Source organism: Theobroma cacao, chromosome 2 (genome assembly GCF_053813885.1).
Source record: "Theobroma cacao isolate CCN51 chromosome 2, ASM5381388v1, whole genome shotgun sequence".
Lineage (NCBI taxonomy): Eukaryota > Viridiplantae > Streptophyta > Magnoliopsida > Malvales > Malvaceae > Theobroma > Theobroma cacao.
This window is the reverse complement of record NC_142640.1, coordinates 30,152,299-30,177,832: the sequence shown is the minus strand read 5'-3', so window position 1 is coordinate 30,177,832 and position 25,534 is coordinate 30,152,299. Positions and strand designations below refer to the sequence as shown.

Below are 25,534 nucleotides of genomic sequence, written 5' to 3'. Positions count from 1 at the left end.
TAACAAACAATACTTATTATATTAGTTCAAATTAAAATTAATTGAAAGTTTAAAAGTATTATTTGAGTAACCAAAATTTAGCACAATTAGGCGCTAAAACTAATTACAAGCGAGTCTGTTTCCAGGATTAGGCACTTGTGTGTTGAGAAAATAAAATCACAGGCAAGTGGCAACTAGTAACCCTCGCCCAGGAAAGTGAACAAAAAATATGCTGAGTAGAATAATTTTCATATGTGCAGCTGAGCACCTTGTGGGTGGTTTCTTTGTTTCTCTTCACCTTTAAATAATTCTGTATGGAGAAAATTTGATAACCTTATGCACTTCTGGGAAAAAATACTACTTACGATGGAAATCACTGATGCTGGCCGTAAGTGGACCTATAGAACCTTCAACATCAGAGCTCGGGCATGACATTGGCTAAGACTGTCAAAGCTCGAAAGGGACATTGGCCAACTTTTATTACTCATTTTTAGCAGGGTTTTATGGTTTTAGGTCGTCAGGTGACGGCTGCCATTTCAGGGGTTGGTTGAATGCCAACAACACTGAAACAGCGACCACAAAGTGTAGGGTGCTCCATAAAGGAACCTACTTGAGTCGAGTAATTCCAACATCTCTCGCATTTGGAGCCTTCAGCCCTTGACACTCCGATCCAAACCTTGTCCTCCTGAACAAGATACTCTCCAGTATATGGAATATTTTGAAGTTCATTCCCTAAAGATGCAACTACCTCTACCTGTAAATTGCCATTCAAATAGAAAAAAAAAAACCAGTTAATAATGTAAGTGCTTTCTGCTTACAAAGAATTATATGCACAAATAAAGGAATTATGCATGGACCAACATGTCTATGAGATGTAATCAATTGATTTGAGGTTTGATAGATAAAACAATACTGGAAATCTAGTGTACACAACTGGAAACTGTCCCCAACTTCATTCAACGAGCAGTTCAGGTCCAGCAAACATAAAACAACTAGCTGATAACCCTATATTCTAAAGATTTGCATAAAAAATATGCTCCTGATAAGATTTTGAAAATGAGGAACTAAAGTCTAAAACCAATAGGTGTCCTGCTTATGAACATATGCAAGTTATTAACTGTAGATCAGTTAACTGATCACCATTTTAAAGAGTATATGTAAAAGAAATTAAAATACCTGAGATGTTAAGAAAATACGGTGCAAGGTGTCTGCATCATTGTTTGCTGAACACATTTCAAGTAATGTAGATGCCAGGGTAGCATCAGATGTGTGTAGATAAACCTTAGCTTCCAGACTGGAACCAATCAACTTCCCAGTACGAGCAACCTCCAACACCTTGTTTACCTCAGTTCTCAGCTGGTATCATCATGAAAAACGTTAGCCCTTTCCCAATTTTCCTTGAAATTAGTTTCCACTAGTATACCTATAAAAAAGCATGTTTCTTGTTTCTTTTTTTATTTTTTTGACAAAAAGGGGCTATCTGATCAATCTCCATCCATTTCATGATAAATGCATGATGGTTTCTCTGAAATTGGCACAAAAGGAAAATAAAAACAAAACAAAAAGCACAGCAAAAGCAACACCCCAGAACACCACACAGCAAAAGATTTGCAATGTGTCACAATTATCCATGGTCTTAAAAATTAAAAGTGGGATAAAAACTTATGAAAAGGACATCACCTTACTTATAAAATATATAACAGTTTGCAGTTTTTCTTGCAAAATGAATCCAAAATCAAATATCTTGTCACTTGATATTTGATTTTATTTTGCTAACAAAGATAAATTCATGATTCAGTGATTGCAATTTAATTAAAAATTTTTAAAAAAATTCTAGACAAAATTTCATGTCATGTACCTTTTTGTTAGCAAGAATTCAGGAAAAATGTCTCGACTCTCCAAATTTTTTCTAAAACAATCCTCCACAAAATTGACATGGTCAAAACAAACAAGAAATGTAAATGCAGATCAGGGCACACAGACAAACTTTAACTTGAAGCCACTTCAGACCTTGTTTTGAACAAGACCCAACCCTACTCTCTTATAAGGATGAAAACAGTGATTACCTCAAGGACCTTTCCCCAGAAATCAATTTCTTCAGCTGGCAATGTGAGCCATTTCTCATTCAAGGCTGGCCATTTTGATTCAAAAACAAACTCAGCAATAGAACCATCTTTCAAGGTGTACTTAAAGGGAAGATTCTGCCATACATCCTCTGCCAAATGTGGCAGAATTGGAGCAATTACCCTTGCTAGGGAAAGGAGATGTGCAGCAAGAACAGTTTGGCAACTTCTCCTTGTAAAACTTGCTATACCCCTGAAAATTGTTAACTTAGTAAGATAAAAAGAGAGAGAGACTTTCTTTGAAACTAGGGTAGCAATAAAAAATGTTGGTTACAGTTGAAACATCTAAGCAAAGACTTACAGATGATTTCAGGCCAGAAGGAAGAAACCAGTTGTTATCTAAATGCATTCATGCAGATGTTAAAAAAAGTTATATATGAACATGATATGTGAAGATTTTTCCAAGTATATAGATTAAAGACAATAAACCAGCATCTCTAAAGCTCAACACATTCATATTAAGGAAAACAGAATATAAATTGAGAAATGAAAATGGATCCAAGCTGCCTAAACAAGTGCTCAAATAATTACATGGGCACCAAGTTCAACACAGCAAAATAAATCAAAACTATATTTTCAAGTGATGAGAGTGAAACAATATAAACTCAGCATTCGAGGACCCAAATTTATTTTCCTGAAATAAATTAATGATCTTTTAGCAAATTCTAGGAGAAGAAATATTTCAATGTACATCTCTGCACTTTTGAGAGCATCTACAAGATAAGCATCCTGGGCCATAACTGATACGAGCATTTTAGGTTTCAATTTGACCAATCGTAAAGCATACAGAACCTTTATCCTGCATCCACATGCTGTTTGATCAAGTTTATCTAAGCTAAATGAAAATATTTCCAACTAATTCGAAATATTTTATATTCATGCATGTGCACTAGGTGCACATTTACATAAACTCTTCTGTTATAACTTGCTCTAGCATAATGGTCATGGCTTGAATGGATTCAATTGATAAAATAAAAACACATTAATAGTAATACAACTTTTCTCCGTAGGTTAGATATTTTGAAGTAGTCTTATTAGTAGCCTAGATTGCGTAAGCAAGAAACAGTTTATCAGCGCTCTGAAAACTCTCGTTTAAACCATATAACTGCAGGAGCTAAATTACTGCTTAAACAAAACTGCATTAAACCCGTAGTGAATTGTTTCTGAATATGTAAAGCCAGTTCTATCTGTCAGACTTTGTATATACATATCTTCTTGTATGTAGAATCAAAGGAAACTCCAAAAACATATTCCTTAAATCAGGAAATTGTGAGCTAAGGTAATACCATGCGATGGTTTGTCAATCTAGACAAAAATCACGCAAGGCGCTTTTGATTGAACAAGTTGATGTCTTTAAGACAAAGACTTGCACTAAAATCAGTTAAATAAATAGGAAAGGTAGATCAAAACACCGAAATGACATAAAAGAAGATTGAAAGTTCTATCCACATATAAGAATTTAGGGAAAGAATTACCCAACATATAGTCGATCTTTAGCAACATCGAAGTAGAAATTTGATAAATCAACAATAACAAATCGTTGTATAATCTGAAACATGAGAAAAATTTTGTCCAATATTAGAAATAAGGCAAACTAAATGATATGCATTTAGCTAAATAGAAGTAAGAAGATAAAGCATAGCTAATGAGACAACTGTTAAGGGCTGTCAACACAAGCAAGAAAACTGTTATTATGCTAATGATTGCAACGCAGAAGCATTCTAGAATTTATCTAATTGTTTATCTTGATTTGTTTTTCTTTATGTTTAATGTTTTAACATAGTTATTGGTTAGTAATTATGTTCTTATATTATTATGTAGTCATGTAACTAGCATGTGATCTCTTAAAGACCTTGAGCTGCTAGGATTAGAAGTCATTTATGTGTATCCAAGAGATAGGATTATGAGCAGCTGTAACCTAGTATAAATAGTCTTTTTAGACATATTAGGTAGTGTATGATCTTGGAATATTTTCTGTTAGAGGATCTACAACCCTAAACCCTAGTTATCTTGTTCTAACTTGAATTTTACATCATCTAGCCTATTTTTCCGGTTTTCTTCCACTGGTTTAGTTTTCTTTTTAATGTTTCTACTTCTGCACTGCATCAGGTTGGAACTATATTGTCAATTCAAATTTTTACTCACTGTATTATCACATGGTCAACTATTAGGAGTCTTCATGAAGCTATTACTATTAAGAAGAAAAAAAAAAATTATGAGGGGACGAAAGAACATAGAAGTTCTTCATTTAGTTATGATTATTTTCGACTTCTTCAATCCAATCAAGCATTTGAAGTAACCAACAATGTGTCACTGATTCCAGCTTTTAGGGAATAATTCAAATTCCAAAATCCAAGTGAGCGTGAAACTAAAGTTACATCATATCATCAATTCAATATAAAATTTTTGGAAAATATATACCTGGAATATTTTGAAAAACTGATAGTTTTCATAACCCTCCCTTATATTCTTGACAACATTTCCAAGCTGAAATAGTGCATGCTGATCAATCATGGGCAATTCATGGTATGAGACAGCACTTTCAACCTGCCAATGTAAATGGACCTAACTGTAAATAATCAAAAGAATGAAACTATAAAATGTAGCTAAACTATAAAATGCAGTACAAGCTTCTCAGTTCCTTTCTGAGTGTGTTTTTTTCTTTCTTTTCGTTTATTTGGTCTCTGTGTGTGTGTGTATGGTACAGAGGTCAGGTACTGAAGATCAAAAATCTAAGAGCAATTTAATCATCTAATCAGGAAATATAAGGGATGGAAAGCCAGATAACAAATAATGTCAGGAATGATTTGAAGCTCTGATTTTTGAAAGAACAAGAATATACTTTCCAGTCATGCAGATTCCCCAAGAGATATCTCAATGTTCCTCTCAGCTTCCTGTAAATGTCAGACATTTGACAGAGGATCTGGGGGCCAATCATCACATCACCAGTATAATCCACACTGGAAACCCAAAGTCTCAGAATATCAGCTCCGTAGCCAGGTGCATCCTACCAATATAAGATAAATATCATCAAGCAGATATATCAACTACTAAAGAAACAGAAAAGAGAAAAAAGAAGAATCAAAGGGGAGGGGGGGCTATCTGCCAAAAACTAACCTTATGGTTCTGCCCTCCCTCAATAACAGTACGAGGATCCATAACATTCCCCAAAGATTTGCTCATCTTAAAGCCTTTCTCATCCAATACAAATCCATGTGTTATAACACTGGAATATGGAGCCCTTCCTGCATGGTTGAGAAGAAAGAATAACCATATTGGAGACATTCCTTGCTAAAGGAAATCTTCAAGAAATTGCAATACATTTGAAGGAAACTTATTCATACTTGCAATTAGCTATATCAGCAGGCTAGAAGCCAAAATGAAACTCCGCATAGTGTTGCAACAAGAGACATACTGGAAAACCACTAGACTGCAGTAATAGATTTTGTTCAACAAACTAGTTTAATCCTATATCCAGAACTTTGATAGAAACTAGCACAATCCATAGATCGTAAGGATAATTTAAATTATTGAGACCAGATGCAATTACAGTCATCGATGCAGGATAAAAAGAAGCTGCATGAAGGATTAAAGTAGTAGTATTATTACTTTAATATATTATGGGCTTACTCATAATTTTTTGTATTTAGGTATTTACGTTTGCTTATTTTCAGGTAAAAAGGCATTAAGGTTATATTCGTTATTTTCTGTTTACATTGGGGTTGAGGGTGTACTCTACAGGTACTTTATGTGATCTCAAAATTTAGTAGTATTGGAATGGATCTTTCCCTCCTTGTTCTATTTCTTTCCCTATTCCCTCTGCTTTCTCTCGAAAATATATTTTTCTCCCAGTTTCCCCTCCTTGCTCCGCAGGCATTATGTCCCATGTTAAGTGCTCTTTTTGAAACTTAATATGATAAGGAGATAATAATAGAATTCATGCTTGCTAATATTTGTCTGACAGTAATATTTTGATGCTTAGCTCAAAAAAGGGAAGAAAGAAAAAATTCCAAGAATTTGTTGGCAGTCATTCTGAAAAATGAAATAATATTGACTTCTGAAAATAGAAATAGATCAGGAGGCATGTAACCAAAATGAGAATAATGCTAATATAGTTAAATTAAATATAGTTTTAGAACAGTAAACCATCCTTGTTTCTTCATCTTTACTAGCAAAATTCACAATTGTTAAACCTGTGGTATGACTACGGAAGCACTTGTCAATTCACTTTATGGCCGACTAAGAATGATTCCTTTCGCCAAAAGGATAAAAACTAGAATGGGTGACACAACAAGCCTAAAATTCTTCTCAAAAAGAGATAACATGACAAGGATAAAGCAGGATGTATACAATTATAACAATGGTAAGAACCAAAAAAACAATAAAACATGTGAAACAAAAGGTCAAGCATCTTAAAAACCTTTTGAGTACAGGGTTAACAATTTGTTTTCAACTCTGATACCTTTTGTAGCAATACTTGTTAACAAGGAACTTTGAAACCAACCGCGATGCTGATCTGTACCCTCAAGATACAAGTCTGCAGGAAAACTAAGGCTGCCTCTTTTTCCCAAGACAGCAGCCCAAGAGGAGCCTGGCATATATGGGAAACTAACAAACATCAGAATCCTAATAAAGCAATATTTCACAAAATTAACCATTTCTTAACTATAATAGCAAAATTCAAAGCTAAGAGCAGGAATAGAAAGCAGGCAAAATAGTTACATAGCAAGTAAGACTTCTTGTTATTAATAGTCTGACAATGCAAGTTTCTATAAAGTCATGCAGTTTAAAAGCAATACAATCCACTTCATATCATAAATCTAGTATGCTCCAGACAAAACTTTCTTCCATGTTGATCAGCAACATACTGGGATAGCTGTGCAGACTCTATGCCAATGGATTTCATACCAGCAGCCCAGAGGCACCCACAACCCCCCTTCCCCTGCACACCCCAGAAGAGAATAGAAGGAAAATAAAAAAACCTTGATGCTTCACAAATAAGTCTGCTAATTGAACCAGTACCTGGAGAAAGTTTTAGCACGGTCATTACAATTTAATGATTATAGATATCATGGAATCAACCTTGTGATGGTGCTCAAGCAACACCAAGCAACTTCTAACTTATTAACCATTTTTGCGAAATCCATAGGATCTATGGAAGCAAAGCAATAGAAGGTCAACCCTAGATGAACAAACCTGAGTCGAACCAGACGTCCATAGTATCTGTCCCCTTTTCATACTCTGATGCTTTATTGCGATATTTGTCAGGCAGCAGGTCCTCCACTTTCATGTACCACCAAACATCACTTCCTTTTTGGGCTATAATGGCTGCCAAAACAAATGATCATAATATGGGAAAAATGTGGGACACTAATAAAAGTAAAAAAGAACCCAAACTTGAATACGTGTGCAGAAATGTGACTATGAATCCTTTAAAGATGAAATGAAAAGAACTTTCTTTTAGTTCAAATAATATCAAGTGTGAAAATTCTCGATGAGGGCAGAAAGATTTAGATGACATCTTACATTTGATATGATCAATAGTCTCTTTATTCATAAGAGGTTCCTTTGAAGTGACATGATAAAAGACAGGTATGGGAAGACCCCATGTCCTCTGCCGTGATATGCACCAATCAGAGCGGCTGGAAGTCATGGCAGAAATTCTATTTTCCGCCTAAACAGTCATTATCCAAACACAGAATTAGAGAACACGTAATAACTGATATAAAGATACCATAAAATTAATCTAGACATATAGTGCTGAGCAAAAAAAAAATTCTAGACATATAATAAGTAGAACTCAAAGCTCTAATGAGATATATTTTTAATAACCTTCCTAAAATATTCAATAGCTCTTACATATAAAATTTAATTTAAACTGCCAAAACTTCAAAGAAATAGCTCAACCTAACACTAAAACTAAAACTCCCAAAAGTCCCAAGTTTAGCACAAAAATGATTTAGAAAGTCAAATTATGTAAAAAGCTTCTACAAAATATGAAGTAAATGCCAATCCTATTACACAAGCAACACATCAATAATTTTCTTCTAAACCAGCAAAATAGTACTATGATGATGGCTCAATGTATGATGCATAAGGCAAATTACCAAAATGCTTAAATAGTTGCTATGACTTTCAACAGAAGGGGAAACCAGGGATGGGCACCTAAGGACAATCAAGTTGTAAGCAGGTAGCAGAACTGACATAAAAAATAAATCCCTTTAATTTATCTCAACAATCAAACTGTTGACATATGGTCCAATGGTAAATGCATGTATTCCTTACTTCAGAAGTCGGGTACAAATCCCCATCCTTCACCCCCACCCTCCCCCCCAAAAAAAAGGAATAATAAGAATAAATAAATAAATAAACTGTTGGCACAATTATAATTCTAAATGGCAGCTTCAATAATTTATTGCCAGTCCTTTAATAGCTCTATATGATAGATAAGCCGCAAAGTAAAGATACTCCCCTGCACAGCTCTAAATGATTCTACAGGATCACCAAAGCCAAATGTTATAGCCATATAGCCATAAGTATGAAAGAACAAGGATTCAAATTTGACTTGCAAACGAACTACTAAAATTCTAAAATGAAATGGTGAGGACAAATTTGCATCTATTCATACAAATGTAACACTGAAAGAGAGCCAAGAGTACCATCCATAAAATATCAAAGCATAGCAATGCCAACAATTCAAGGCTTATTTCCAATGCAATTAGAACCAATACCTGCTCTGGAATCCATTTTACATGGCCAATTGCATCCATAGCAGCCTGACGGAACCCTTCCACTGATGCAAACCATTGTTCAGTTGCCCTAAATATTGTGGGCTTCTTTGAACGCCAATCATATGGATACTTGTGTTCTGCGTAAAAGAAAAGGGAGTGCAATATTTTGACATGGCTATGTATTATTTTTACAGTACCTCTTCATAACAATAGCAAGTGTCAACAATGGACCTTATAAATTAATCACAAAAAAAAAAACATAATAATAGTAATAAGATGGGCTTTAAAGGAAAAACTTACCATATGATTCTTCCATTAAAATGGACATTTTTTCATCCAAGTATTTGACAACTGCAATATTACCATCTCCAAGAACCTCAAGCCCACTAAACTCCCCAGCTTCTTCAGTGAACTTCCCATCATCATCTACAGGAGAATATATGGGCAGTCCATATTTTAGCCCAATCACGTAATCCTCCTGACCATGACCTGGCGCTGTATGCACCAATCCAGTTCCTGAATCTGTTGTAATGTAATCTCCTCCAATGACAACAGGGCACTCCCTGTTGTTAATTGGATGAACATACCTGAAATCACAAGTAAGATCTATACTTCAGAAAATTTACTCTTTTGCTAATTCCCTAAATATGCATCATGTCATAATGCATTGAGTTGTTATTTAACTCAAAATGAGTTTCATTGTAAACAATAAATATATGCTTCCATTTAACTCAACCTCCAATTTTCAAGATCAGAACCCAAAAATAATTTTTTGATGATGAGCTTAATGCCCCATTTTGCTTCTAATGTTGGCACAAGATCATATGCTACAATAAAGAAAGGTTTCTTGGGTTCCTTCAGGACATTTCCAAGTCTTCTCTTTTTATTTCCAGCAGATATGGAGACATCTTCCAAGAATGATTTTGCTTCAACAACAGCATATTGAAGCTTGGCATTCACTGCAACAGCTGACAAAAAGTAGGAGAGATGTCACTATTTTCCAGATTGACATAGAAATACTTGTTACCAACCTAGATGGCATAAATTGAACAGACAAGTTTAGTTCATCAATATTCAAACAACCAGTGTAGACTTCTACTAGACTAGCTGCTTATGCATCTTCCAAGTGAATGATGGTTTCCCTATAGTACCATTGACTTAACATAGTGAAATCCAAACCAAATAACATAATTTATTGGCAAAAGGATAATTTTACAAATCACACAATGACTTGTCCCACATTAAACTTAAAACAATAACCATGGACATTGCATGCAAGGTAAATCAAGTGATACCGAAGCCAGTTCTAATCATAAAATTAAAAAACAGAAAGAAAATGGATACACTTCATTAGGATGGCCTGTTTTTAATACCCTTATCACATATATGAGTATCATAATGTGCAATCAATATATATATATATATACATATATATATATATATATATATATATATATATATTCTCCTAGGTCTGAGGATCTCATTCTTAAAGGAGTTGCTCTTATTCCTATATTTTTTTGAGAATATTGGACTTCTGCCAAAGGAGGATGTTGAGATTCATTTTCTCCTTTATTTGTTAGCCATTTAACTATGCTTTTTGTAGTGTTTATTGATCCTAAGTAATATTCTTCAAACCATGCAAAGAATTTTATTAGAATCTCATGATTTTCCATGAAATTGTAATATTCTTGTAGGATTTGATCCTTTTCATTTTTATAAGTTTCTAAATAACTTTTTCTTTTTTGTTTATTTTTCTGAAAGTATATATATACAAGCACTTCTTAGTTGAATGTTCATATTAAGAAACCACTGCTCACTAGTCACCAGAATACAACGTATAACAACTTCAATACCTTTATATGATAATAATATGAGAAGTTAAAACAAAAGGAGGGGGGAAGGAAGCAAAGACGACTTACCAGCATTGGCTGGAATAGTCCAGGGAGTTGTGGTCCATATTGCTAAGCATAAATCTGGAAAGAATTCTTCGAATAAGCCATCTTTAGTTGAAGGTGAACTCACCATTCTAAAAAGGGCATATATGCTTCTTGAAACATGACCCTCCGGAAACTGCATGTGGAAATAAAATGAGAAAATCAGTAACATAGCAATCCTGGAACAAATGTAAGAAAACAAACAAAAAAGGTCGGCACCAAAAGAAACAAGGTCATTGTTATATGCAGAATTATGCATAAATAGCCCTCAAACTTTACACAAATGAGCAATTCAACCCTCCCACTTTTATCACATTCAACTAAGCATATAACTTCCATTCCAATGTAATTACAGTCTTTAACTCTTATGATGAGTGCAATACATCCTACTCAAAATAACAGAAGAATAACCCCTACTTTTTGGTTGTTTTTTTTTTTTTTATTTGGATAAATGACACTAACCATTATAATAATGCTTTTTTGGCACCCACATGGCAATTATATAGAGAGAAGATGAAAGCTGAAAATTAAATATCTTCTTTGACCTGTCAAAATCTTTTCTTTTTTCTTTTTCTTTTTTTTGTGCTCTTTTCCTCTTTTTTTTCTCATTTTTTGCCGAATTTGAGTTTCGACTTGCCTTATTATGATTGGTGTTGGATTCAGTCCATCCAACCTTACACAGCCAAATTTGGCCTGCTAGGGACTTCAATCCCAGCATCTTCTCCTTCAGCATTTTCATCCTTGTCAATTCTTAGAACAAGGGGTGGCTTCACATTAGTGCCGTTTTGCAAATAAATCCTCCTAAAAATCTCGTCATTTATGAGATCTAAACCAAAGTTAAGAGATCCTTTAACCTTGATACAATACTAGCTTTAAGTAAGACACCATAAGGGCTTGATCTAGGCCCTGATATAGTCCTGGATTGGCCAAATGCCAAATTGTGTAAGCCATACAACTTCCAGGTACGATTGATACTCATTGAGAGCTCAGAAATTACAAATGGTGGGGGTAGAACTAAGCTTATTGAAATTGAAGAGAAAAGTTGCTGGTAAATTTTGTTGACAACCATGGAGATTAGACCAGTATTTTCTCGGTGGAAACCCCAAAAATGATGGGGCTTATATTGGTACCTTTATGGAAGCTTGATGGTGAACTTGCATAGGAAACTGATTGAATTCATAACCAAAAGATTGAGAAAGAATCTTACAAAGATGAAACAATATACAGGTAATAGAACTGAAACACATCAGAGTCAAATCTGACCAAGCCCCTATTATATCAAGGTTACCATATACATCAAACACTAGGGTTTGCAGAACAAGTATGTGAACAAGGTAAGGCATTTGGTTGGATGGGTACAACCAGTAGCCTTCTTCAAATCACTAATTCAACAGTAGTAGGATTGAATGTTTTGTTTAGGACATTTTATAAATATGTATGTAATAATATGTAATTTTATATGAATAAAACCTAATATTAACAAATCAGTACTTAAAGAAAACCATAAAATTTAAAGCTCCATTTTCTAACCATGAAAATGACTTAAAATGGTCTTCTCTGAAAATAATATATGTTCTAATGTATGGCTGATTTTATCAAAAAAGTTTTGGTGTTTGGAAAGGAAAGGCTTCCATTTTTTTCTCTTCTTTTCGAAGGAAAACGAAAGAGAGAGCAACACCCATTTTCCTCACCTAGGCGCTAAGGCGCAAAGTGAATAAAGCAAAGCATCTTGCACATATCTAAGTGTGGAACCTTTATCAGGTGCATGCCTTTTGTGCTTCAGCACACTTTTTGCAAGGTGAAAGGTGTGGAAAAAGTGCCCTTAAGTGTCTTTTGGTTCCTTTAGTTTTTAATTTCTTTTGTCAGCTATAATTAATAGTCAAAAATGGACAGCTTTCAGCTCTATTTATCGGAATAAAAGATTAAATAATATAATTGATGCACAAGTTTGTTGAATATGGAAGTGAAAGAAACATGAAAGTTGATTTGATGACATTAGTTATGATAAATCTTGATCTTTGGAACACAGTAGGCAATGTAACGGAGTAAACTCTTTAATGTTAATTAACAAAATCATATATTGAAGCTTATTAGACATAATACATACAATTTTCTTTGTCAGGTATATATTAATTATATTTAGAAATTAGCACCTTACTTTACTCAGGCAAGCACTTTTTGGAGCCTTGCCCCTTAGGTGATCTAAAGTGCACATTGTGCTTTTGACGATACTGAGCTAACAATGCAAAGAAAGGAAGAAAAATAAAAGAGGAATGAAAACAAAATGAAAGAGAGAATAGAAAAAAAATTAATATATGTTATTTGCAAAAATATTTAGTTCTATTTACTATTTGTAACCTAGTGATTTTCCAGCTAAGCAAGTTTGAACAAAATATTCCATATTCCAAAATGTAATACATTTAATTGTGGAATTTGGAGTATGTAGCCATGAAAGGACTGAGCAAATTTCAGTGTGGTTTGCTTTTAAGAAAAACCTAAACCAACAGGAAGTTCCGTTTCTAATTTTTTGGGACCAAAACCAATTGAAATTACAGAAACCAAACCAAATGAAAATAATTGGACCTTCTTAACAAGCCCCAAAAAGTTTAACAGAATTTCAGCATTTAAATCAATTAAAATAATCCACATTGACTCAAAACTTTTTTACTTGAACTCAATACTAACATCCATAATTATCCCACTCAAATACAACTTAACTAGTAAATTTCCCAATGGTATGTGCTGGGTGCAAAATTATTATAATCTTTTTTATGCTTGGTATTATTTATTTGGATATATAAATTGAGAAAATTTATTTAACTTCTTTATTTATACTCGATATTATTTATTTGGATATTTAAATTGAGAATTAGGTTTTCTTATACATATGAAATAGAGAAATAGGTTACTAATCACAATTTTACTGTTTGTTCACCAACACTTTCTCTCTACTCAACCCTTCTCTTTCCTCACTCTTCCCTCTCCTCCCATCAAAATCACACTCCTTTCTCTCTTTGACAGCCTGACTCCTCTATAGAACCCAAAATCACAAAGCTAATTTCTCCCCAATAACTTCAAAATTCTCAGGTTCATCCTCTACACTTTCAAACACACAATAAATCTACTATGTTCATCAATTAAAATGAAATAATTCAGTAGGAAATTGCTAGTAATTTTGGTTGAATTATATGGCTATGCATGGGTTGCATGTATGTTAAGATGTTAGACACTTCCAAATTATGGCAAAGGATAGCGACCACAGTGACAGAGGAGCAATGATCTGAAATGATGGCACATTATAATTCTCATCTGCACTGAAGCTTTTTACTCCTCTGAATTCTATATATCTCAAAAGCTTGAAAGACTTTCTATAGAGAGAGTGTAAGGTAGGGGATGGAAGTAGAATGGAGCTATAGCGTACCTCTAAGATGCATAGGCACAACCTATGACCCTCCAAAACGCCAAAATCCCCCAAACTCTAGCCTTCTGCCCTCACATTTTTTCTCTTCTCAAAAATCTGCCATCCCATCATTTCCTTCCTAAATTCAGGTTACAAAGCTTCTAAAATCACTTGAAAATATTTCCCTAGCAAGCAATGTCAGCCACTATTTTGTTGTGAACAACAAAAAGGAAAAGTAGAGGAAAAGGACAATGAATGTGAAGCCAAATTTGATACAATGATCAAGACACCAGCCAAAGACGAAAGAGGAGCATTGAAACATCCGATTCACATCAGTTAGTATTCATTAATGCACACTGGTGGCCTATGTTACACGGACTCAGCATTGAATTCCGCTGTGGAATTACATCTAAAATGGCTATGGATATACAAACTCAATTCTTTCATATAAGCAAAATTAAACTCCAGAAAAAAGTAAGTGAACACAAAGACGACAACCAGAGATTGCTGGGTTATGGGAAAAACAACAAAGCGGAAAAACCCAATCCACATATCCAAAAAGAAAAAAAGATGATAGCCAAATAGCATTGAGAAAGAGAACATGAGAGGAAGTATAAGAGGAGCATTTTGGGAAGATAGAGAGCAAGGAGAGAAGATCAAGAAAACTAGGAAAAAAGAAAAAGAGGAAAAATAATAAGGAAATGAAATTACAGAGAAGAGAAGGAACTATATGAGACAAGAAGAAGATTCTTGATGGACATAAGACAGATCAGAGCTCACGGTTGGCTTTTGCATTTTCATTAGCCTTTCTCCATGTGAAAAAAAGAAACACACACAAACACACATAAAATTTAAGCCCATATAGCATTGTTATCATATCAGCATAAATCCATTTAAAAAATGAAAGAAAAGAAGAGTTTGAGCTTAAGATTGGTTTTGGGTCAGTGATAGGCCGAAATTGTTTACTTTTCTTATACTAGGCCCCTATAAACACATTGAAGGTTTTGTTTGAGTCAAATTCATTTTTTAAATTTTATAACTTGTACAAGTATGTATTCTATTCCCCTGCAAATTTTAAAAAGATCCCCCTCTCCATATCCAATGCACATTTTAGCTCAATCCACAAGTCCAGATATATCAGCAAAACACAAACCTGGTACATTGGGGACACATACCCATATCAAATACCATATCCAAGTCTATAAATATGGTGGAGACTAGCAAAGGAGAGCCTAACAGCCTCATGTAGTTATAAATTCTCAATAAATCAATCCATACCAAGGCATTCAAAACATAGTAAATACTAGTAAAAAAACTTCTATAAAACAAAAATACAGATAAATGTGTAAATGAAGCTAGTGAAACTCAAGGGTGATTTCATGCATTATGCCAAAGAAAAACAACAACAAGAAGAGCTTAGTTAAAGCTGACCTAATTACACATATGATACCAAACTATAAAAATATACACACTGTAGTACCCAAACTAAAAAATGTACATATAAATGTGTAAATGAAGCTAGTGAAACTCAAGGGTGATTTCATGCATTATGCCAAAGAAAAACAACAAGAAGAAGAGCTTAGTTAAAGCTGACCTAATTACACATATGATACCAAACTATAAAAATATACACACTGTAGTACCCAAACTAAAAAATGTACATATAAATGTGTAAATGAAGCTAGTGAAACTCAAGGGTGATTTCATGCATTATGCCAAAGAAAAACAACAAGAAGAAGAGCTTAGTTAAAGCTGACCTAATTACACATATGATACCAAACTATAAAAATATACACATTGTAGTACCCAAACTAAAAAATGTACAATTGACTACCTGAATTTATAAAATGTGCATCAAGTTAGTCCAACTATAATCCAATCCACTTAAATGACATCAAAATCAGTTTTCAACATCCCATAATTGCTCGTCAATGCAACTGAAACTAGAGAAAAGCTTCTGGAAACTCAAAAGCAGTTTTGATAAATCAATAATCAGTCTTCAAGCTCATTCTGTAGTTGTAAATAATGAGTTTATAAACCCAATTATTGATATACCAAAACTGATTTTGAGTTTCCAGCAGCTTTCCTTAAGTTTCTGCTGCCTCAAAAACAGATTTTGATGCCACATAAGCCGGTTGGAGTAACGGAGTTTATTGTTAAGCAAACTTGATACATATTTTAAACATTTTGGGGGTCAATGACACATTTTTAAGTTTGGGCATCAAACTCTACATTTTAATATAGTTCAGATACCATATGTGTATTAATCTAGAGTGAAGCACAATCAAAGCCAGAAGCATGCATTGTACACTACAATTGGTGCATCATAGTCTGAAATGGAGAATGCGAAACCACATCGATGTTAGTTATATTGTCAAAAGTAGAAGGGTAATTTAAAACGAAACAAGGAGAATTACAGTGCATTGGACATATTTAAGTAGAGGTGACTACAGTCTTAACTATAATCAATCTCTTTGTATGCTAATCAGCAAAAAACATAAACGTAAAACCAAATTACACAGTTCAACTAATTTCCTTTATTCTTTTTGTTATCATGTTTTTTCCTCTCTGTTTTTTTTTTTTTTTTTTGGTGGGGGGAACAAGGAAAGGAAATGCATAAATTTTACAGCAATAAGGTAAACCGTAGAAGTATATTTCTACCTCCAATTCAGCCTCTGCAAGTGCCGTACGCGTTGATGGACTCCAGTGAACTGGTTTCCTGCCCCTATATATATACCCTTTAAGTGCCATCTCACCAAACACTTCAATCTGGCAAGATGTAAATGCACAAAAAAATTTACTTATCAAAAATAAATATACCACTTCTCATTACAGAGTCTATCAAAAAAGTGTACCAAAGGACATCTCGTCATGGCATGTCCTAGAATCAGGTTTTGAATGTCTCAGTTTTCTCATCCTAGGTCAGCAAAACAGAAGTAGGACAAAAGGTGAAGGTGTATAGGAAGAAGATAAACGGTGGTCACCTCATATGTTGGAAAGAAATCATAGGAAGGGAAGAATTTTAGAATTATGGATTTCATTTACAATTCACAACAACTTCTTGTTTGTCTCCTTGACCCACTTTTCAGTGTTTCTTCCCTTCTTAGAAAAACATGAAAAGAAAAAGAAAATTTCTAACCTCTTCCCTAGTTTTGACTAAATTTCTAAGGTACCATAGCTAGCCAACAAGTGTCCCACACCTGTTGCTATATAAAATAGAAAATCTGCATGTTTAAATTTATATTCTAACTTAAACATCTGATGAAGTAAAACAAAGAAAGACTCTACCAGATACCTGGGCAGCTTCATACTCTGGATCTAGTGTTAGATAAGGATTATTCCAATCTGCCCACACTCCAAAGCGCTGCAAAATTTAAAACTCAAACCACTCAATTGCAAATTTTAGTCATCTATTACTAACACTGTTAACAAGAAAACCATATAAACCTATCATAAATATCAATATTAGCTATGAGAGCTCATTAATGTCATATTCCATGAAAAGATTAGTGATTCTTTGGTAAACTTAATCAACTAAGACTAGGTAAACCGGGTAAACACCTGAAATGATGACATCTGAGTTTTGACAGTTGCTTTGGCAAATTTGGCAGCCTTTGCTCTTAACTTTAGCGGGGCCAGATCCTTTCTGGCATCTTGATCCAATGATTGAAGAACTGTTAGAATTCAAAGTGACAGTCAAATTAGAATTCCAACTGGGAAGATTTTCTAACTTTCCTCACAAGTCCAGTATGAATGACCCTGCTATCAAGATGTCACAAATTGCAAAATATTCTCTCATCGGTCTAGACTGAAAACATGATGGGGGAAAAGAACGCCATCATGGTTAATACATCTATTATTGAAAAATAAAATACAATATCAGCTATAATTATTGAGCAAAAAAAAATATCAGCTACAATGATGCATAGGTTTATCATCAACACCAATTCCAAAATTTATACAACTGCTTTTCTCAAATTCACATATCTCAAGGGCACTTTTTGCAATAGAATCCAAAAAAGGATCGCTTAATGACATTTGACATCTTAATTTACAGAACCAGCAATCTGAGTGATACTTGCCTTTCAACTCGATTGGCAGGCCATGACAATCCCAACCAGGCACAAAATGAACTTTATAATTTTGAAGAAGCTGTCCAAATAAAAAAAAAAAGTAGAAATGGATGAAGACCATTTGATTTGGATATTAAAAAGAGCAGAAAAAAAGAACTAGAAAAGAAAATATAAGAGGAAAAATATCAAAAATAAATTGCAGCAAAATGTTAATCAAATGACTGCATGCAGCATAAACTGTGTTTATTATCTGATAGCCATCAGTTTAGGCCAGCACTTATCGAAATGAAAGCAACACTAAGTTGGTGAGAGAGACATTGCTATATAGGAACTTAAAAGGTTTATTAACGCAAGAACGAAAGTCAGACTATCAAGCCCCATAAATAAAGCCATGTTAAAATCACCAGATCTAGATGAAAGACAAATTAATGTAGAACAGGCAGAGATTTGAAGCAAAAGTATTCTCTAACAATAAATAAGTTTCCGTGCTCTAAGGAAAAGTGTCCTTCGTGATTATTCCTAGAGCAACTTATCAGCATCAATTGAGTTTGAGTTTACAGATCCTCATTTTTTCCATAATTTTCTTGGACCAAGATGAATTATGGTCCATTGGTCTTTTCTTGGTTCCAGTTAAGCTATCAGAGCTATTATATGACTTTTAGTTCATTCAAATGTCTTGTTCCTAAAGTTAATAGTTTGAGTATGGAGATTGAGATCTTGGAAAATTACGGTTAACAGACTGATTAGTTCTCTCTTTCTTCTTTCTTGCTCTTCTGATTTCCGGCATCTCACAGCAGAGAAAAGCACCAATAAACATGCACAATTTTATTCTAATTTTTCCGTGTTCAAAATTTAGAACTCCACTCACCAATTCCAGCATTTCTTTTGCAGTTATGTCCCAATCAACTCAAACCCTATTTAATTTATTAGCCATAAACCCATTGAGTACGACCCTAAACATAACCCACCACAGACCTAAGTAGGCAAATCACCCGGCCCAATGTCACCATTATGATGTTTAAAAAGGCAGTTTTGACCTTTATTAGGGCATTAGTATCATACATGACAAATCTTGGGCATAAAACTTGGGGCTTATTCATATAAAAAAGGTTCAGGTGTTTTTCCAGAAATTCTTTCTTGAAAAAGAAAACAATTAGAAAAATATGTTTTAAGAGGAAATTTTTACTTCCATTTTCAGGAGAACACGGTTTTCAATTCTAAAAACTTGAAGTTTTGTTCTTTCTTTTCAATATTTCCAGAAATATGAAAAATATGGTTTTCTATATTTAGGAAACAAGGCTTTCCAGTCTTCTTTAAGAAAAGAAGATATGAAGTCCCCCACCCCACTTCCCCCCTTGCTGAAAAACAGAACCTCTGCTGAGCATAAAGTACTATTTTTTGTTGCCATAAAATTGAACTTTTGTTTGCACAACTAAACAAAATTTCTATGAAACATCTGGAAAACAACATTAGGAAATGAAGACAAAAAATTAAAAGGCAAATAAAAAACATTTAGAAAACTGAACAAAGCCATAATTTTTTTTTTTTTCTTTCACACATGGGCATGGAGCATTTGAAGCAGAATGGAAGGAAGCTAATTGAAGGATTAAACTACTTAATCTTATTGTTTCTTTGTTGTATTTTATGGGCCCAATTTTAATTGATTTAAGATTCTTAAATTATTCGGGATAATTTATATTAATTAGAATAATTGGTTTTTCCTTATCCAATTAGTTTTTTTTTTTTTTAAGTTAAAGTTGTTAGATTCCTATTTAGAGTCTAATCTATTTTAATAAATCTTACTTATAATAGACGTTCTAGTTCTTACAGAAGTAAGGTTGGTAGGCGCCTATATTAGCAATGTACTCCTTCTAATGGGATAGAGAATACTATGAAAGTTTTTCAGCATTATTGCTATCGTGATTGTGTGATGCAATCAACCTTAGGTGTAACTCCTAAGGAACCACTAGGTCTAAAGCTTAGGTTATCTTTCTTCTTAATTGTACAATGCAATCAAGGAACCCTAGGTGTAAGCTTAGGGATCGTTTCTTTTCTTCTCGTATTTATTAATTTTTTGCTCTCAAGAATTTCATATTACAAAAACAACAATAAACCCAAGCCATTCCATGTCTTACATCAGCATGCAGCTAGTGCCAGATAGAGCCAACATGTGTTCAATATTCTCATTCAAAACCCTAACATATTGAAATAAGATATCCTATGAGCTAAGTGTTTATTCCCATGAAACAGAATATAAGTCTAAATTATGGGTAACAAATTAGTTCTCCAATGTAAAGAAGCAAGAATACCCACCTTGGAACGATTAATTATATCCTTCAATATCTTATTTAATCATGATCCATGTGCAGATCACCATCGGCACACAAAGGACAGTCATGAAGCACAAAATTTATAAATCTAAATTCATGGATAGCAAATTAGATCTCCAAGGTAAAGAAGCAAGAATACCTACCTTGTAACGATTAATTATATCCTTCAATATCTTATTTAATGCATGACCCATGTGTAGATCACCATTGGCGTATGGAGGACCATCATGAAGCACAAAATTTCCCTGTAAAAGTAACCAAAAGTAAGCTAACAATTCTATATGGATAAAACAACGAAACAAGGGAATAGTAAACCCACCCCATCATTCTTATCAACAACCCTCTTGAACACTTGATGGTCATCCCACAGTTTTTGAATTTCAGGTTCCCTCGCCAAAGCATTAGCTCTCATGCCAAATGTCGTCTTTGGCAAATCAACGGTGTGCTTGTATCTTCCTTCTTCTTCCTTTTGACCTAGATACAAGCAAGCGACATATTAAAATCCTAAAATGTGGGAAAAACTGTGTGATTGCACATGCACATTCGTGTGTGTTCCAGTGTTGCAAGGGGGAGAGGAAAGGAAAGGGGCCTGTGAACAAAAAGCTTAATAGCCAAAGTCTGATTAACTCATAAAACTCTCCCAGTAAAGAAAATAGTATGATCACCCTGACCTTGAGATGCTTTCTTTGCAGCCATAACAGGTCCTCTAGATCTTCTCTTTGAAGAAGAACAAAACTCTTCACCAGAATAAATAGAATAGTGTGCAATATTTAAGAAAGAGAAAACTTTAACTGAAGAGCTTCCTCTGAAATAAAGTAAGTTAACAGAAGTGTTTATCCTAAGAGTTGAACAAGTTCTTCGCGACAACACCTGTATGTGGATACCATAATATTATCAGTTAAAATTTTATGTTTATTAGCATTTTTTCTGATGAATCTAAACAAGACCCAAAGGTGTTCAAGCAATCAACAATAGCTGTATGACCTAGTATTATGTCATTTCAAATTTTGGGAAAAAGGAAAAAGCATGAAGCAATACCAAGCATCTTATGAGGAACTGGCAGTGGCAAACGCGTGAAATGCAATTTTGCTAAAAACAATTATGGGGAAATTTTAGTCAAGAAACATAGCGCATTCTCCTCTTTGATCACTTTGCAATCAAATCAAACAATTGGCATAAGGTAGCAACAGAAAGTTAAATTAATTAACAAGAATTGGTCATTCTATAGCAAAGAAGTTGTAATTTTAGACATAATTAGCTATGAATTGGTCACACTATTAATGCTCAACATTATTTTGGTGTGAAAAAATATTTGATTGGGGAGCTGCAAGCAAGTTCAAAAGAAAAATACTTTGTTGCGGACCTGATATTCTGAGCAGTATCCTTGAACATAATTTATATTGTAAACACAATTTTAATGGGTTTTTTTTTTTTATTTGGTGCAGGAAAACCAACTTAAAAAACTTATCGGTAACAACCCAAATTTGAACAAAAAGAGGACCAAAATCCAAGAAAGAATGAAAAACCCATGAATTGGTAACTGAATGCTGCAAAAAACAAGCAAAGAGATGAGAAATTTGAGCTTAAGAGACACAATAAACTCATATTGGAGAATACAAAAGGGATGGTAAACCAAAACCAGGAACCTCATCAACAACTAACATCAAAAGAAAGCTTTTCTTTTCTTGATAATGACGATGATAAGAATTCACATTCAAACAAAACTGTTTTTGGGTACTAAAGATTGAGAATTCTGCTAATGAAGCAACATTATATGGTAAAGGGAAGAGCGAGGCTGCATTTGTATGCTTCGTTCTATCCCAAATGACCAAAAAGAACCATTTGCCATCTCAATGGCACTACATCAAACACTTTGTCTGCCACAAAAAATAAAGGAAGGAGAGACTTACTCTGCAAGGAGAAGATTGCATCATGGCAATTGTGGCTTCCCTAGGAGTGAAGGCAGAGGAATTTGCGGCTACTGATTTGAAGAAAGACATTCTTGTCAACTGTTTAAATTTGCTTTGTTTTTGAGCTTTCAGCTAGGCAGACTCTACATAGCATTGCCGGAGGAACAAAATATAGACATAAATTGAAGTTGAGTGGATAATTGCTGCAAAACCACAGCTTCAGATTTTATGTTTTACACCCCATTCTCTTTCTGCTACTACAAATGGGCCCGCCGGATGCCGTGTTTTGTTTTTTTTATAGTTTCCCCTATTTATGAATTATGAACTTATAAATATATCATTAATTTGTCTTTTACAAGTCAATATAAATATAACATTTTTAATTTTATAATAATTTTATTTTAGCGTTTAAATTGCATTTTAATCACCTTAAATATCTCTCAAATTAATTTTAAATAAAATTACTATTATAATTTCACTTAATGCTTTTTCCTTCATTTTTCCTTTCTTTTTCTTTTTGCACTAATTTTCCTTTGTTTTTTTTCCTACTTTTTAATATTTTTATTGCTAACTTATATAGAAAATCACATTGCCATTGAAAGAGTTGTTTAAATGTAATATATCATATCACTTTTTACTCGTTTGCCTTTCAAAATTTGGCATAATATCCAAAAAGAGTGCTTAATTTATTTTAAAAAATTCAAATAAGTTCTTATACTTTTATTGCATTCAATCAAGCCCTCAGATTTTTATTTAAAGTTAAATAAGTCCTTACACTTTTATTTTGAGTCAAATAAACTCTTATAACTAATGATTGATTTTAATTTTATTCTTGTTTTGAAATGACAAAATTGATTGAACTTAATGACTTTGAAAATGAATGACATATATTTTTAAATATAAAAATCCTCAATAGAGTGTTATGGCTTAACTTAGAAGAAAAACATATTGAAATGCTTTCAAGGTTTGAATATGATTAACATACTTTTAAACTTAAGGAAATATTTCTTAATCTTCTCAAAGTTCTCTTGGTTTTCAAAACTCAAAATGCCAACTTGAGAATCAAGGAATCAAAAGAAATGACTTGATCCTTAAATGCAAAGAAAGCAAAATCTATCTCTTTAATTACAAGAAGAATTGATTCTGTAGAAAGATAAGTCGATTCTCAAACAATAATCAATAGTGAAAAATCGATTCTGAGAAAAGTAAAAGTCGATTCTTAGAAGATAAAAGCTTCAAGATTTGTGAAGAATCAACACCTCAGAAGTAAAGAATCGATTCTTGAGAGATAGAAGGCAAAAATGCAAAGAAAAAAGAATCGATTCTACATGAAAAAGATGTCGGTCCTTGAAGCACCAAAAGTACAATTCAAAAACTTGGTGACCAAGGAAGAAATGGGACTAATGGACAAAAGAAGAATAGCAAAAATCAAGATCAAATCCAAATATCAATGCCAGACCACAGTGAAGAACTAACACCTTGAGGCAAAAGAATCTATTCTCTAAGAGTGTAAAGGTGTCACCTTTGAACCCAATTGTAAAAAAACCAACACCTCATAATAGAAGCACCAATTCTGCAGAGATAGAAAACTATAAACTTTACGTAAAATCGACGACTCAACAACAAAGAATCGATTCTACATATACAACATATTTGTATAAGCTGATTGAAACGTACGAAAAAGGATTCAAAGTTCATTCCACTAGGCAAGAAATCACCAAGGTTATATATATACTTATCTTGAGAACATTAAAGTAGACCTCTAAAGTGATTTTGAAAGATTTTGAATCATCTTTGAAGAAAAAAAAAGAGCGAAAAAACCAGAGAAAAACTGTGAGTAGCAAGTTTTCATCTTTGAGCAAGACCAAAGCTAAAAATATTTCATCTTTATCCTTCAGTTAACTCTCTTTGAGCTTGAAACTTACTTAATCATCCATTTTCTATGAGAAAGCTCTCACCTTTATGATTATAAACTTCTTTGTCAACCTTTTCTAGATGTTTTAAGTTAGTGATTCTTTAAAATCCACTATTGTGTTGGTTATACCTCTACGCAAAAGATAGAGGGGTTTTGCTTAATCATTTAAAAGGCTTCATATTGTGTAAAGGTTGTGTTTTAACCTAAAAAGGCAATGTCTTGGTAGAAATTACGCCTAATCTTAGCAAAAGGCAAGAGGTTACACTTGATCTTATGAAAAGGCACGTTCAAAAGGTTACACGTGATCTTATTGAAAAAGCAAGCTGATAGTGAATTCAAACTCCTTGTGCTATCAAGGGGGAGGCCATGGACATTGAAAAGTCAACCCTCTATAAAAATCTTGCTGAGTTTTCTTTTCATTTCTCTTCATTACTCATGGCTTTCATATCTGTTTTGTTGATTCATTTCCTTATACATATCTATGTTATTTTCAAAGCTGTTTAAAAAGGGAGAATTTTTATTAAACTATTAATTCACCCTCACTTAGTATTCATACTTTAAGCTTATCTTTCTAACAATTAGTATCAGAGCAAGTTCTCAAGTTTTGCAAGTTTAACCACCTTTAAAAGATCTTGAACAAAAAGTTAAAAGTAATAGCCATGGCATCATCATCATCGACTTCATTAAAGAAGGAAAATCTATGATAAGGCCTCCTTTGTTCAAAAGGGAGAACTACTTGTTCTAGAGAATGAGGTTTGAAAACTTTATACTATCCATTGATTTGGATCATTGGGATATTATTGTTGATGGACCTCATATTCAAGCCAAAACTATTGATGGTGTGAAACATCTTAAAACTAAAGCTGAATAGGATGATAAAGATGAGAAGTTGACACAGCTAAATCACCAAGTTGTAACATGTTGGCTCCATTAGTTTTTGATGATAATAAAACATTCCCATTCATTTGTGTCTAATATTTCTACTTGAGTGTGCAACACAAAAATTGTATGCCAATAGTAAATTAATCACTCAAAGTCACACATAAAAAATCATAGGAATAATGAGTCACAATTGATCAATAAAACAGAAGCCTCTTAGTTGAATAATGAAGGGTATTAGTCAGCTAAAATTCAAATTA

General features: G+C 33.5%; 1 protein-coding gene across 2 annotated transcripts; it reads right to left on the bottom strand.

Moving 5' to 3' along the window:
- OVA2 (tRNA synthetase class I (I, L, M and V) family protein) lies at positions 1–22,711 on the bottom strand. Of its 2 annotated transcripts, XM_018115959.2 has the most exons (22): positions 22,481–22,704; positions 21,242–21,440; positions 20,890–21,044; positions 20,714–20,815; positions 18,250–18,319; positions 17,729–17,841; positions 17,463–17,531; positions 16,829–16,936; positions 10,753–10,903; positions 9,570–9,801; positions 9,134–9,420; positions 8,834–8,970; positions 7,629–7,776; positions 7,299–7,430; positions 6,565–6,693; positions 5,220–5,347; positions 4,945–5,109; positions 4,524–4,649; positions 3,578–3,651; positions 2,046–2,295; positions 1,156–1,335; positions 1–733 (listed from the first exon to the last, which is right to left on the bottom strand). In XM_018115959.2, the coding sequence occupies exons 1-22, from the start codon at positions 22,568–22,570 to the stop codon at positions 497–499; spliced, it is 3,282 nt and encodes a 1,093-aa protein (XP_017971448.2). In that variant the 5' UTR covers positions 22,571–22,704; the 3' UTR covers positions 1–496. The 2 variants fall into 2 exon arrangements, 1 of the variants encoding a protein (XP_017971448.2); XR_016024644.1 differs by lacking the exon at positions 1–733 and having other exon boundaries at positions 1,195–1,335; positions 2,046–2,287; positions 22,481–22,711.
- Positions 22,712–25,534: the final 2,823 nt, after the last annotated feature.

Bases quoted from the DNA above. Each gene is read 5' to 3' on its own strand.
- OVA2 (XM_018115959.2), bottom strand. From the start codon at position 22,570: ATGTCTTTCTTCAAATCAGTAGCCGCAAATTCCTCTGCCTTCACTCCT. The intron at 4,650-4,944 runs GTATATTCTTGT...TTACATTGGCAG, and splicing joins GGAATCTGCATGACTGGAAA to GTTGAAAGTGCTGTCTCATA. The intron at 2,296-3,577 runs GTAATTCTTTCC...AACAATTTTCAG, and splicing joins AAAGATCGACTATATGTTGG to GGGTATAGCAAGTTTTACAA.